General features: G+C 44.6%; 1 protein-coding gene across 3 annotated transcripts in view; it reads right to left on the reverse strand.

The window, feature by feature from the left end:
* The window catches only part of plekhh3 (pleckstrin homology, MyTH4 and FERM domain containing H3), a 79,626-nt gene that overhangs the window by 22,825 nt on the left and 40,622 nt on the right, over positions 1-16,179 (reverse strand). For all 3 annotated transcript variants that reach the window (XM_060902077.1, XM_060902076.1, XM_060902078.1), the window contains exon 2: positions 15,022-15,077. In XM_060902077.1, coding sequence (XP_060758060.1) covers positions 15,022-15,077 — 56 coding nt within the window. The remainder of the gene's footprint in view (positions 1-15,021; positions 15,078-16,179) is intronic.

The following is a 16,179-nucleotide window of genomic DNA, read 5'->3' on the forward strand; positions in this document are numbered from 1 at the left end:
TCGTATCAGCTCCGGTGCTGTGTAAACATTGAGAATACGCGAATACGCTGTGCTGAGCTCTAGCTGGCATCTCATTGGACAACGTCACTGTGACATCCACCTTCCTGATTCGCTGGCGTTGGTCATGTGACGCGACTGCTGAAAAACGGCGCACACTTCCGCCTTGTATCACCTTTCATTAAAGAGTATAAAAGTATGAAAATACTGCAAATACTGATGCAAATACTGCCCATTGTGTAGTTATGATTGTCTTTAGGCTTGCCATCCTTCCACTTGCAAGTAATAAGTGATATGCGCTGGGATCACACACACAGCGGCTCAGTCCCGAATCGTGGCTTGTTCACTTCACTCGCGCGCTCTGTGAGCTGCGCAGGGCCGGAGTGCGCACCCTCCAGAGGGCACTCGCTGTTCAGGGCGGAGTGATTTGGAGCGCAGGATGCCTGCGGAGCCGAGCGTATCCGCGTATTGGTGTTGCTGTGTGCACGGCTAACGGTTTTAGTGTAAACGCGAATCGTTTTAAGAACGTTAATCTGATGATCCGCTGATTCGACGTAATGTAAATGTAGCCATAGACACAGACAACCATTCACACTCACATTCACACCTACGCTCAATTTAGAGTCACCAGTTAACCTAACCTGCATGTCTTTGGACTGTGGGGGAAACCGGAGCACCCGGAGGAAACCCACGCGGACACGGGGAGAACATGCAAACTCCGCACAGAAAGGCCCTCGCCGGCCCCGGGGCTCGAACCCAGGACCTTCTTGCTGTGAGGCGACAGCGCTAACCACTACACCACCGTACCGCCCACTCATGAAATTGTAATGTGATAATTGGATGACACTGCTACTTTGAAAAACTTATGAAATTATAAAACTTTGGAAATAATGATTTGCACAGTAGCTATAACACTACATAGGTTAGAGCCCTGCACTCCTGCGGGAGTCCCGCGGGACCCGCCGCAAAACAGTGCGGCACGGGACAAATTTTGAAAGCTCATTGCGCGCGTGGGCGGGAGCGGGAGTGCACATATGCCGCGCGGGTGGGAGCGGTGATAAGCTGCAGTCCCGCTAACTAAAAACGTGCTTGAAATAAAATTTATAAATTATTAATTTATGCGTATCATATATAATTTGTGCTAGATATTTTATTTGGCATTAATAAAAACATTTTAAGATGCCTAAACTTGCAGAGGAAGTCAGATTGCGTGAGAAATAGCATCTTAAACTTGCCATTGATCACCCTAAGGGGAAATTCTTTGATCACGCTAATGACTCGCAGTTCACACCCAGCTAGCAAGAAAACCATGAGTGAATTGATTTACTTGTGTTAGTCTACAACTTTAATCAGAGAGACAGGTTACACAGTGATGGTAGGCTTGACTCAATGCTATCCCAGAAATCCTTCCTGTAATATGCAAATTTGGCTGTCCAATCAGAGGCGGCCAAATTTGCATATTACAGGAAGGATTTCTGGGATAGCATTGAGTCAAGCCTACCGTCACTGTGTAACCTGTCTCTCTGATTAAAGTTGTAGACTAACGCAAGCAGTAAATCAATTTATTTCTTTTACTGGCTCTGCTTTGCAATAAAAAAACAAAACATTAGTACAAAGCAAGCCCATTCACTTTTTTATGCTGATCAGAGAATTACAATGGTTTCTCATGTGATAAAAATGTGCGATTTGTGATTAAATATTTTAATCGTTTGACAGCACTAATTATTATTATTAGAGATACTACATGCTGAATTCAGAAACAAGGTAAACAATAACAAACGTGAGATGTAGATATTTATGCTCAAATCCACTCAAACTAGGGGGCGGGGCACCATCACGCTGTGTCAAGACAAGAACTTAACTGAGAAATAACGCGAACGTCTGCATCATGCGGGATTTGTGGGCGGGAGCGGGGCAAAATATGGCGGGCGGGAGCGGGACTGAAAATCATAATTTTTTTGTGGGCGCGGGCGGGAGCGGGACTGAAAATCATAATTCTTTGCGGGTGCGGGCGGGAGCGGGACTGAAAAATCCAACCCGCGCAGACCTCTAACATAGGTCGCTTATCGTATTATAAAACTTCAAAACTGACTTAGGAAAATCATGATGTATGTATCATAATTATGTAACGTATCTTTAGAAATAAAAAAAAATTGTGAAACTGCAAGCGAAGGAAATCGCGACGTGGTAATCGTATAGGCTAACGTTTCTTATGAAAAGCTTTCACTTCAGAGCAAAACCGATAAATATTTATTATTCTATCCACATTCACTGGACATGAGCGATTGCGTGCTCTGATTGGCTACTCTGCTACTAGGCTATCAGCTCATATACCGTGAGTAGAGAAAAACAAAATGGCGGAGCGAGTTGCTGAACTGATTGAGGACGAAATAAAAACTACTCGAAAACAAAACCCCCCAAAAAACAAAAAAGTAACAAAATATGGAATGAAAGTATTTGATGGCAAGAATGTATCTTTTTTTCTTTTTCAAGAATTATTATTATTATGGCATTTTTCACAAATTGCTCCTGTCATTTCGCCAGTTTGTTTACATTCTAAGCGGAAATTATTTTGTTGGACGTTTTGTATAAAGTTTTTATTCATCGAATTTGCAAAAAATTAAAAATGCTCTGTTTCTCAAAATCCAGTGAATGTGGATCGAATAAAACAGTTATTCCACTCAATCTGGTCGTACATGGGTTATATCTATCGGCTCATGTACGACTCGATTTCGTGGAATAACCGTTAAAAAAATCATTAGGTAAAGTATTGAAAAGTTCTGACGAAATGTCTTGGAGAGCTCCCTTTTCTCCACGTCTGACCAAATTTATCGTGGTATTTGAACGCAGAATTCGAGATGGTTTGTATACTTTGATTGCAACGTGGTTCGACCAAAACTGGGAGTAAAACAGCTTTATGTGTGGCTTTTTTAAAATAATAATAAACAACAACAGCCGGAGATTATTTTCGGTTTATATTTTTCACTTCGTGTTTTAGCGCCCTCTAGGTCTTGACATTAATATGACGCCATAGTTTTTTGCCTTATTGACATCATGGGGGGAGAGGAGAGAAATTCCTGAGGGAACGACTGTTTCTAGCGGCTATAGCATAAATAATAACAGGAACGAACTTGCTTATAATTAATGTAACTATAAACGGATAATAAATTGTCGTGTTGTTCTTTAATACCATTAAAAAAATTGCAATCGTTGTGGAAGAGGAATACGACGTGCTGTTATTGTGAAATAATAATAATAAAAATTTTCCGGTGACAAAAGTAACCCAGTTGATTATTTTCCTATCACAGCATGACACGGAGTGTTTTATTCCTTACATATGATAACTAACGATCAACGCACACAATCCGAAAAAGCTCGGGTGGTGACCTCTGACCTTTTTCTGCTGGTCTGTCTAAACAGCGCTGGCCTTCACTTTGAATAATGTGTGACTGACTGATAACACGCAAACACAATCAACTATTGTGAGTTCACACAGAAAATACACACACACACACACACACACACACACACGAGTCCACACTATTAAAAAAAAAACCAAAAAAAAAAACCGCCCACACCTTTGAAGCCTGATAATATCAGGGCCAGGCCCGAGTGTGTGTTTGTTCTGTTGTTTTTTAAAGGCCAAGCGTGACGTGCGCACGCGGTGGCCTTCAGACATTTCACTAAAGGTGGTCAATGAATAAAATACAGCGCCGAAAAAAACCCCGAACACGTTACCCAACACTCGAGTTAGTGATTAGACCGAGTGCTGCTTGGCCAGATCTAATTTTAAACAGTGACGGATGGTTGTGAGTTTCAATGCGAGGGCTAAATCTGATATCTATCAACAGCTTGATAATTAAACGACGAGTGTCGAGCAACGTGTTACATCACGAGGTCTCACCAATGAATGATGCGAGGCAAAAACTATTACACAAACTGTTACGAGGCAGAGCTGCAGCTGCATTCGTGATTTACAAGTCGAATGAAGATCATCCATCATCATACCGACGTGTGTAGAGATGCTTACTGTCTTTACATTCGTGTTGATTGATAATGCCTGCGTATAAACGTACAACGCGCGCACACAGCTGGGTGAGGTTAAGGTACCACCTGCAGAGGTCTCAGACATTGCCCTGTGACCTTTGACCCTTTAATGGGGTCGTTCTCCCAGGTCACGGGAATTACCTCACCCCGTTCGCCTAACCACGAGCACCTGTGTCTTATCAGCTTGCTCGTGCGCAGGCCGAGAAACGTCGAGGCTTGTAGAGAAGTGTCACACACATCCAGTTTAGCTCTGACGATAAACGATGCCGAACGCTCGGTGTGTTTAATCGTACACGTGTTTGCACAGGTGTGTGTGTGTATGCATGCAAACTGGCGTTGATAAACGTGGGTGTGACGTGACAGCTCACTTTGCCAGTTTGTCGGCCTCGAAGTGAGAGAGAGAGAGAGAGAGAGAGAGACACGGAGAGAGCTGTCTGACTTTCACATAAGCAGAAGTGTTTCAAGCTGGGCGGCACGGTGGTGTAGTGGTTAGCGCTGTCGCCTCACAGCAAGAAGGTCCTGGGTTCGAGCCCCGTGGCCGGCGAGGGCCTTTCTGTGCGGAGTTTGCATGTTCTCCCCGTGTCCGCGTGGGTTTCCTCCGGGTGCTCCGGTTTCCCCCACAGTCCAAAGACATGCAGGTTAGGTTAACTGGTGACTCTAAATTGACCGTAGGTGTGAATGTGAGTGTGAATGGTTGTCTGTGTCTATGTGTCAGCCCTGTGATGACCTGGCGACTTGTCCAGGGTGTACCCCGCCTTTCGCCCGTAGTCAGCTGGGATAGGCTCCAGCTTGCCTGCGACCCTGTAGAACAGGATAAAGCGGCTAGAGATGATGAGATGAGTGTTTCAAGCTCGAGCGAAAAGGACAAAGACAAAACGTTTAAAATAAACGGTAACGATCTCCAGATTGAAATGTGACGCGATCAAAATACGTAGCTTCCTCATAAAAAGTAAACGGATTAAACCCAGGCGGTTTAGGGTTTATTTTCTTTTCGTGCATTTCTCAATAATCACGTAAATTTTATTTTAAAATAAAATGCTGCAGTGAACCTATTCGTCGCAGTTATGACTAATTAACAAAATGACACTTCTTAGCCATTTCGAGTTACGCTTAATATTGTCGAACGTCTGCGAAACAGGTTCGTCCAGCCATTGCTGACGTTAAAGCGATAAAAGCAGTCGTTCCCTCACCAGCCTCTTTTTTTCTTTAGTTGTAAAGACTTCCATAAAGAAACATCTCCTCGCAGGAAACTTCACCGTACCAACATTTACATGACAGTGCAGTGGGACTTGAGCTCAGCCAAAACTTACCCAGACCCCCCAAAAAAAGCAACAGGGTGAAGGATTTAAGGGATTATCTGCAGGCTGCCAGGTCGCTCCGTCATGCGTAGCTGTCGATTTAAAAAATTAACTACATTACAACATTAGACTGGAACAGAAAATGGAACCTCAGGAATTATTATCCATACAGGACACTTTTTCGATGGAATAAAAAAAAAAAAACGTGTTCTATTCCCTTCTAGCAGGTTTCATTCATTTGGTTCGATAGCATGCAATATTGTTAGCGTATCGCTTATCCTACATGTATTACGTTGCTCTACCCAATGGAGAATGAGCATTGAATACGGTTTACGATATTGCATGGTTGTCAAGACAACATGACATGACGTCACACATCGGCACTGATACGAATATCCAATGAGAGAGTTAGCATTTCTTTGTCACCCGAAAGGCGACCGAAACTTCATTAGATATTCTTCACGCATATTTATAAAGCAGTAGCGAACCGATACTATTAGAGCTGGGACTTGAGCTCATTCAAAACTTAGCCAGACACCAAAAAAGCAACAGGGTAAAAGATTTTGCAAGGGATTAGCGGCAGACTGCCAGGTCGCTCCGTTGTGTGTAGCCATCGATGTTGATTTAAAAAAAAAAAGTAAATTACAGATGGAAATTAATCCTTAAATTGGAGTGAAAAATGCTGTAATGAGCGTGCAGCATGGAAGAAGAGTCTGGAGACAGAAATCTTAGTTTCTCGGTTGTTAGCCTGTGCTACTTGCTCTCGATAGATAGCAGCGACTGCTTTATTAGCATTCGCTATCACTACTGATGAACGCTACACCGGCTGGAAGGAGACTTCACTGCTGCGCTGATGGCGCCGAGTCGCGGGGAAGCCTTTGAGAAAGCGTTGGCCTTCGACAAGGCCTAGGACGATACGTTTTTGCTCCCTCCCACTATAAATCAAAATCTGATTGGTTAATTGATTCATCTGTCACTTCCTATATAAACCTACACTGCCATGGCCTTCTGTCCCGGCAACGACGTCCTAACCAACGAGTGAGCAGCTCTAAACTCTTCTCAGCCTAGAGACTTGTAACAAACAAAAAATCTCATTGGATAACTCGAGTTTAATGTTTTCAGGACAGTAACCCTTTCATTTCCGAAGCACATTTGATAGAAAACGAGGCCGAATTAGAAGAGAGTGATTATAATGAAATTCTGAAAGAAATTAAATAGAACATTTGAAATGCTGATATGTTTGGGCTTCTCTGAACGCCTAGAAGGTCCTGACGGTTCCCCTCTGCCTGTAACGTATTCGAATGAGCTCATTGAGATAAACCTGTGATTTACAGCTGGAACCGGCGTCAGAGCTGCCGTTACAGAAAATTAAACGCTCACCTTCGGACCAATCAGAATTCTGAAACGCTGTGTCGGATCGACACGATTAGTGAGTATATATTCATCAGGAAGCCATTTTGTATTTGGTGTGTGTTGGAGGCTTAAATAGGATGATTTGCTCATTTTGAAGTTAAGCATTATTTGTGTGTGTGTGTGTGTGTGTGTGTGTGTGTGTGTGTGTGAGAAATGAAAAACTGGGTCAGTACAGTGCTCTAGTTACTGATTAAACAGAGACACCAAGTTTATAGTGAGTATACAAAACCTAGACTCGCTCGCTCCCTCCCTCCCTCCTCTTCCCCTCTGCACCTCCTCTCTTCTTTCTTTATTTCCAGCAGTTTCCTGTTCATATGGGGCACACATATGGTTCTGCTTAGCGTGTGCTCCACTCCAAAGAGAGAAGACGCACAAACCCCAACTTTACAGCTCTGGCTGCATTAATATCGCTCAGATTTCATGCTGGATGGTGAAGGAAGATGGAGAGAGAGAGAGAGAGATGTATGGTGGAGTAAGGAGTGTGAGAAAGGTGTTCGAGAATCACATGGACTTGTGGAGGAAGAAAGCTGGCGAGCTTGTGTTCTCACCCTCCTCTCATTGCAAACGATGTTTATGTGTCCGTGTCACTCTTTGTGTCTCATTACAAGTGTCCATTTTGTCCTTCTCACCAGTTTCGGTTCGGAGCGATCCAGATTCCCTGTGCGCATTATTCCTGCCGTTTGATCCCGTGTGACAAATTGTTTCCTGCTTTGCCCTCGCTCTCTGACAGGAAGTTGCCTTGCAGGCCCCTCGCAGGCGACGCAGCGCTGCCGAGGACTCTGGGAAACGAGTGGGCGACTGTAGGCAGAGAGAGCAGGCTCGGGCTTCGTTCACCTCCCCCACCTTACTACTACCACCACACCTCCTCCACCACCACCATCACGCAGTCGTGGGTCAATATGAGCCCCAGCTGTGATTTTTACACACAACCCCTCCCCTCTGCTTTCCCAAATTCAACCTAAACTGCGAGCGTCACCGTATTCCAGCTGTTTTCCACAGCTTTTCAAAACAACAGCCTAAACACAGACCTGTATATCATCAAACGTCCTGGAGAGTTCAATTTGTACACAAATTACTTAATTATGTATTCAGTTTTCTTTTCTTGTCTAGAACAAAAGCATTTATCCTAAAACAGTTATCAGGAGTTAACCGTTTCCAGCAAATTGGTCCTTCATTGTGGCTGAATCTCAAATGGTGCTTTATTGGGACTGAAGTGCACCATGTCGGTTCTACACCATTACGTTATACCCTGTGTTGTAGGGCTTGGTGATATGATGATATAATATCAATAGTGTGATAAACTATGTCACAATACACTTTTCTGAGATATCAAGGGTATCTTATATTTAGGAACCACTGAATCAACTGTAGGTAAGTCGAATCAGTGATTCCGAACCGGCTCACCTACAGCGCAATCTGATTCCAGTGACGAACGGATTCCGAACCGGCTCACCTACAGCGCAATCTGATTCCAGTGACGAACGGATTCCGAACCGGCTCACCTACAGCGCAATCTGATTCCAGTGACGAACGGATTCCGAACCGGCTCACCTACAGCGCAATCTGATTCCAGTGACGAACTGATTCCGAACGGACTCACCTACAGAGCAATCTGATTCCAGTGACGAACTGATTCCGAACGGACTCACCTACAGCGCAATCTGATTCCAGTGACGAACTGATTCCGAACGGACTCACCTACAGCGCAATCTGTTTCCAGTGACGAACTGATTCCGAACCGGCTCACCTACAGCGCAATCTGATTCCAGTGACGAACTGATTCCGAACCGGCTCACCTACAGCGCAATCTGATTCCAGTGACGAACTGATTCCGAACCGGCTCACCTACAGCGCAATCTGATTCCAGTGACGAACTGATTCCGAACCGGCTCACCTACAGCGCAATCTGATTCCAGTGACGAACTGATTCCGAACCGGCTCACCTACAGCGCAATCTGATTCCAGTGACGAACTGATTCCGAACCGGCTCACCTACAGCGCAATCTGATTCCAGTGACGAACTGATTCCGAACCGGCTCACCTACAGCGCAATCTGATTCCAGTGACGAACTGATTCCGAACCGGCTCACCTACAGCGCAATCTGATTCCAGTGACGAACTGATTCCGAACGGACTCACCTACAGCGCAATCTGATTCCAGTGACGAACTGATTCCGAACCGGCTCACCTACAGCGCAATCTGATTCCAGTGACGAACTGATTCCGAACCGGCTCACCTACAGCGCAATCTGATTCCAGTGACGAACTGATTCCGAACCGGCTCACCTACAGCGCAATCTGATTCCAGTGACGAACTGATTCCGAACCGACTCACCTACAGCGCAATCTGATTCCAGTGACGAACTGATTCCGAACGGACTCACCTACAGCGCAATCTGATTCCAGTGACGAACTGATTCCGAACCGACTCACCTACAGCGCAATCTGATTCCAGTGACGAACTGATTCCGAACCGACTCACCTACAGCGCAATCTGATTCCAGTGACGAACTGATTCCGAACCGACTCACCTACAGCGCAATCTGATTCCAGTGACGAACTGATTCCGAACCGACTCACCTACAGCGCAATCTGATTCCAGTGACGAACGGATTCCGAACCGGCTCACCTACAGCGCAATCTGATTCCAGTGACGAACTGATTCCGAACGGACTCACCTACAGCGCAATCTGTTTCCAGTGACGAACTGATTCCGAACCGGCTCACCTACAGCGCAATCTGATTCCAGTGACGAACTGATTCCGAACCGGCTCACCTACAGCGCAATCTGATTCCAGTGACGAACTGATTCCGAACCGGCTCACCTACAGCGCAATCTGATTCCAGTGACGAACTGATTCCGAACCGGCTCACCTACAGCGCAATCTGATTCCAGTGACGAACTGATTCCGAACCGGCTCACCTACAGCGCAATCTGATTCCAGTGACGAACTGATTCCGAACGGACTCACCTACAGCGCAATCTGATTCCAGTGACGAACTGATTCCGAACCGACTCACCTACAGCGCAATCTGATTCCAGTGACGAACTGATTCCGAACCGGCTCACCTACAGCGCAATCTGATTCCAGTGACGAACTGATTCCGAACGGACTCACCTACAGCGCAATCTGATTCCAGTGACGAACTGATTCCGAACGGACTCACCTACAGCGCAATCTGATTCCAGTGACGAACTGATTCCGAACCGACTCACCTACAGCGCAATCTGATTCCAGTGACGAACTGATTCCGAACCGACTCACCTACAGCGCAATCTGTTTCCAGTGACGAACTGATTCCGAACCGACTCACCTACAGCGCAATCTGATTCCAGTGACGAACTGATTCCGAACGGACTCACCTACAGCGCAATCTGATTCCAGTGACGAACTGATTCCGAACCGGCTCACCTACAGCGCAATCTGATTCCAGTGACGAACTGATTCCGAACCGGCTCACCTACAGCGCAATCTGATTCCAGTGACGAACTGATTCTGAACCGACTCACCTACAGCACAATCTGTTTCCAGTGACGAACTGATTCCGAACCGACTCACCTAGAGCGCAATCTGATTCCAGTGACGAACTGATTCCGAACGGACTCACCTACAGCGCAATCTGATTCCAGTGACGAACTGATTCCGAACGGACTCACCTACAGCGCAATTTGTTTCCAGTGACGAACTGATTCCGAACCGGCTCACCTACAGCGCAATTTGATTCCAGTGACGAACTGATTCCGAACGGACTCACCTACAGCGCAATTTGTTTCCAGTGACGAACTGATTCCAAACCGGCTCACCTACAGCGCAATTTGATTCCAGTGGCGAACTGATTCCGAACCGACTCACCTACAGCGCAATTTGATTCTAGTGACAAAATGATTCTGATTTGATTCCACAGTTATGGAACAGCCTTCCAAGTAGTGTTCGGGAATCAGACACAGTCTCAGCGTTTAAGTCTCGGCTGAAAACATATCTGTTTAGTCAAGCCTTGTGTTAATGGTGTTCATGAGGTAAAGGTGTAGATCTGGAGGGTCCTCAGACAGAGTGTTTTGGTAAACTGGGATGTATCGATGCTGTCAGTCCCCATTCGCTTGCTCACTCGAGTTTGTTGACGGTGTAGTGGCTGCTGCTTTATGTCCCGGGGCTCCCTCATGCCTGTGTTACCTTCTGGCTCTCCCCTTTTAGTTATGCTGTCATAGTTAGTTGCCGGAGTCCCTGCTTGCACTCAGCACAAAATGTATACTGTTCCTACTTATTCAGGTGACATTGGGCATACCTAACAACCTGTGTCCCTCCCCCCCAAAATCTGTCCCTCTGAGTTACATGTCGGTCCTGGGATCGAGATGCTGACCTCTTCTGCTCCTCGGACCTGCCTGATCCATCCTGGCGCCCTGTGTCTGGTTGGAGTTTCATCGCATCGCTCCTGTAGAGGACGGCCCCATGTGGACAGTTAAAAGTCACACCTGGAGGATGCTCTGGAGGCTTACAGTAATGCTTTTATGGCTGAGGACTACAGCTGACTTGCTAACTTTAGGACTGCAGTTGTCATGAACAGTTTTGCACTCAAGTTTCCATCAATGAAGAGTTTATAACATCAACGAAACTGACTTCATGTTAAAACTGTTAGTCATGTTGTCTGTTGTTGCCCAAATGAGGATGGGTTCCCTTTAGAGTCTGGTTCCTCTTGAGGTTTCTTCCTCGTGTCGTCTGAGGGAGTTTTTCCTTGCCACCGTCGCCACAGGCTTGCTCATTGGGGATAGATTAGGGATAAAATTAGCTCATGTTTTAAGTCGTTCAAATTCTGTAAAGCTGCTTTGTGACAATGTTTATTGTTAAAAGCGCTATACAAATAAACTTGACTTGATTCACCTACAGTGCAATTTGATTCCAGTGACAAAGTGATTCTGAGTTGATTCAACAACAAGAAGTGAATCAAACATGCCACGTGTTTATATATTTTTTTGTAGATCCAAGCTGCAAAACTGACTCAAAAAGTATTTTCTAGACATTTGTACTGATGACCAAAAAAAGAAAAAAAATCTGAATTTGAAAAAAAAAAAAAGTTTTAAACTAGTTATTTATAGACCCATTTACTGTTTGTAAACAAAGACGGCTGCGTGCGCACCCTGGTAACAGAAGCAGTAAGCTTCCGAACTGATTCTGAGACAGACTAGCCTACTTATCATTTAAACGTGGATATATACTGTTCTCAGCATCATGTCTGGTTGTTGCGTATACGGTTGTACGAATCGCTATTCCACCGGCGGACTAAAGTTTTATAGGATTCCTAAAGGATCACACCCATTTCAGAGCAACAGACGGCGGCTGTGGCTGCAGGCGATTAAACGTGTGGACTGGAATAAGGACATAATAAAAACTGCTCGTGTCTGTAGCGCCCACTTTATATCAGGTAAGGTTATCTATCGACTGATTTTACTGGAAGCCTTGTTTACGTTAGTGATTACCTGCATGGTGTAGAATAATCATCAAAAGCAGCTTAAGTTGTTGGATAAACTGACGTTAGCTTTGGCTAGTAGCACTAGCTGCTAGCTTGCTATGCAGCTAAAGTTTTATAGACCCTTTTTCTGTTTGTACACAAAGATCGGCTTAGAACAAACACATTTGTTTTGCCTAGCAAGCTAATGGGCAAATCTAATAAAACTTTAGCTGCATAGCAAGCTAGCAGCTAGTGCTACTAGCCAAAGCTAACGTCAGTTTATCCAACAACTTAGGCTGCTTTTGATGATTATTCTACACCATGCAGGTAATCACTAACGTAAACAAGGCTTCCAGTAAAATCAGTCGATAGATAACCTTACCTGATATAAAGTGGGCGCTACAGACACGAGCAGTTTTTATTATGTCCTCATTCCAGTCCACACGTTTAATCGCCTGCAGCCACAGCCGCCGTCTGTTGCTCTTAAATGGGTGTGAGCCTTTAGGAATCCTATAAACCTTTAGTCCGCCGGTGGAATAGCGATTCGTACAACCGTATACGCAACAACCAGACATGTTGATGCTGAGAACAGTATATATCCACGTTTAAATGATTGATAAGTAGGCTAGTCTGTCCCAGAATCAATTGGGAAGCTTACTGCTTCTGTTGCCAGGGTGCGTGCGCAACTGTTTGATCATGTGTCGCTGAAAAAGGGTCTATAGAATTTTGTAATCATTGATGGAGCGCCAGGTGTGATCTTCATGCTCAGGTGGATTCAGAAGTTGTCATAATGAATAGTTGCTAGAGAACTGATTGACCTTCATACCAAATACTTTTCATTCTGACTGAAGCTTTAATAAGATTATAAACGGATTATTAGATATAGCTACTAGAACATCGTGATACAGCTAGCTAGCTAGCTAGCTAGATAAGTAACGACAAGCTTACTTCAAACATAAAACACTGACAGATTAGCTAGTTAGCTATGGCTAAGGCACCTCCTTGTCCCTTTTTTCTGGGAGATAATCGCGTTAAAAAAAAAAAAAGCGTACGTGACTAAGAAAAGTCCGCTTCGGTCTTGTATGGAATCAATTTTGTGCCAAAATGTTCATACAATACTTTTGAAATATCAAACAAAAATGACAAATCAAAATAAAAAAAAAGTCATTTTTTTTAGACTGGCAAACAAATTATTCGTGTAATCGTGCAAAATATCAGTCTATTACTCTTCAGAAACCTTTTATTTTTGTTCCGCGTCTTTCTCAGTTTTGTTTGATGTAATTTATTTTGGTTGCGATTCCAGCTTTCTCGTTTGCGCTCCCTGACTTTTTGCTTGCAGTTTTGGCATAAACTTCACGTGTGGGCGGGCTGTCCAGGAATGCATTCCCATTGGCTAACTTGTGTTTGACTGACAGCTACGCTCAGCGATTCCCCCGGAGGCTGTTGCGGCCATTTCCTACTCGGATTCTGGCGGACTGTTTGACGAGTGACCGATCCATTGACGGTAAACAAGGATCGAGTGGACTTCAGTGGCGACTATGACATTACACTCGTCAAACAGTCCGCCAAAATCCAAGTAGGAAATGGCCGCAACAGCCTCCGGGGGAATGGCTGAGCGTAGCTGTCAGTCAAACACAAGTTAGCCAATGGGAATGCATTCCTGGACAGCCCACCCACACGTCAAGTTTATGCCAAAACTGCAAGCAAAAAGTCAGGGAGCGCAAACGAGAAAGCTGGAATCGCAACCAAAATAAATTACGTCAAACAAAACTGAGAAAGACGCGGAACAAAAATAAAAGGTTTCTGAAGAGTAATAGACTGATATTTTGCACGATGACACGAATAATTTGTTTGCCAGTCTAAAAAAAATTGACTTTTTTTTTTGTATTTTGATTTGTCGTTTTTGTTTGATATTTCAAAAGTATTGTATGAACATTTTGGCACAAAATTGATTCCATAGTCTTGTCGCATTACTCAGCAGTTTTATGGCTAAAAAAAAAAAAAAGTTTTACGGCTGGACTGGTTGATAAATCTACCCACCATCTATGGATGCCTTTGTAAAAATGTCTCTGTCTCTCTCCCTCTCTGTCACTCATGTCTGTCTTTCTCTCACTTGGGGATGGTGGGAATACGGGGAGACAGTGATTAAGAAAGGTTCTGTTCGACCCGGGCTAAAAATACGTCTGTTTACTTAAGAGCCGTGCCAGAGCATTCCACAGAGAAGCCACAGAGCAGAGAGCAAAAGGACACGTGTATACATGTGTACGTGTGTGTTTTTTAGGTATGCAACTGATCCACTCACTTCTGCTTGCTGTTAAATACCCTGATTCACTGTCCACTACTATCGGTGTCTACGTGCTGAATAGCCTGTCTAGATTCACTTTTTTACACACACACACCTTGGCAACACCTATTGGAGCTGTGGTATGACTGATTTAAATCCTCTTTACATAATCTACAGCTCCTCTTGTGTATGAAAGGGTGTGTGTGTGTGGGTGTGTGTGCGCGCGAGTGATACAGTCTTATACGTCATGTGGTTGTCTTTTCGGTCACTCAAAAAGGAAGTAGGAGATTTTCTGGGGTTGAAAGTGAGTCCCGTAGAAAAGCAGGGAAATTCTCCACTGCTCAATTTCAATGTCCAAAGAAATCATACGACAAACCCATTCTGGCTCATGTTTAGCCATGAAACCTTCACATCGTGATCCCGTTAATGGAACGCACAGCTTCTCATACGCTCTCAAGCTGGCTGAGTGAGTGAGTGGAGTAAAGTTCTAGCCGTATCTGAGCTCTCTCGATGGAACAATAAATGAGATGAACTCACCTGGGCGTGCCATTGGCTGATCGAGACGGCTGTGAAAGAGTCACTTCCAGTTGGCCCTGTAGAGCAAGAAAGAAACAGTTTTTTTTTTTTTGAGTTTCCTGGAGTTCAATTTTTCACGCTCCTTCATCAGGAATGCTCTTCCATCGAAATCGGTTTGCTTAAAACAAACACCAAACCTCAAAACCTTTTGTGTTCAGCTAAAACCTCAAAATAAACTACGATGTTCGGGCCAGAATATTTCCCCAGTCTAACTATATTCAAAAGTCCAGAACTTAATTCTGGAAGAAGCGAGTATTCAGTTTGGAAATAATATTCAGATCAAATTCCTCAAAACAATCAGATCAGATCGCATCTTTTAGTCTTTGTTATTTTTGTCGTCTAAATAGAAGTGCAGAGAACCTCATGCACCATCTAAACCCTACAGATCAATCCCGAGCCTCATGGTCAAACTTCTCAGAAATGGTTTACAAGTCATTCTCAGGGGTCATCCATCCATCCATCCATCCATCCATCCATTATCCGTAGCCACTTATCCTGTTCTACAGGGTCGCAGGCAAGCTGGAGCCTATCCCAGCTGACTACGGGCGAAAGGCGGGGTACACCCTGGACAAGTCGCCAGGTCATCACAGGGCTGACACATAGACACAGACAACCATTCACACTCACATTCACACCTACGCTCAATTTAGAGTCACCAGTTAACCTAACCTGCATGTCTTTGGACTGTGGGGGAAACCGGAGCACCCGGAGGAAACCCACGCGGACACGGGAGAACATGCAAACTCCGCACAGAAAGGCCCTCGTCAGCCGCTGGGCTCGAACCCAGAACCTTCTTGCTGTGAGGCGCCAGCGCCAACCACTACACCACCGTGCCGCCTTCTCAGGGGTCAGTCCAGAATATTCTCCTTCTTTAAAAAAAAAAAAATCTAGTCCTGTTCTTCTGGTCTAATTCCAAGATCTGGTCTTCAGCCAACTAGTTTTTCTCCTCAAAATTGGATTCATTTCGAAGCATCTTCTGACCCAATTCCTCAGAACAAACTGTAGAGTATTGACCAGATCAGACAGACAGTGTGTCCTTTTCTAAACATCTCAGGAATAGTTCACAATCATGAGTCTTTCTTCTGGCCCAGCTCAGAACATTTCCCTCGTCTAACTGTC

This window comes from Neoarius graeffei, chromosome 20 (assembly GCF_027579695.1).
Source record: "Neoarius graeffei isolate fNeoGra1 chromosome 20, fNeoGra1.pri, whole genome shotgun sequence".
Lineage (NCBI taxonomy): Eukaryota > Metazoa > Chordata > Actinopteri > Siluriformes > Ariidae > Neoarius > Neoarius graeffei.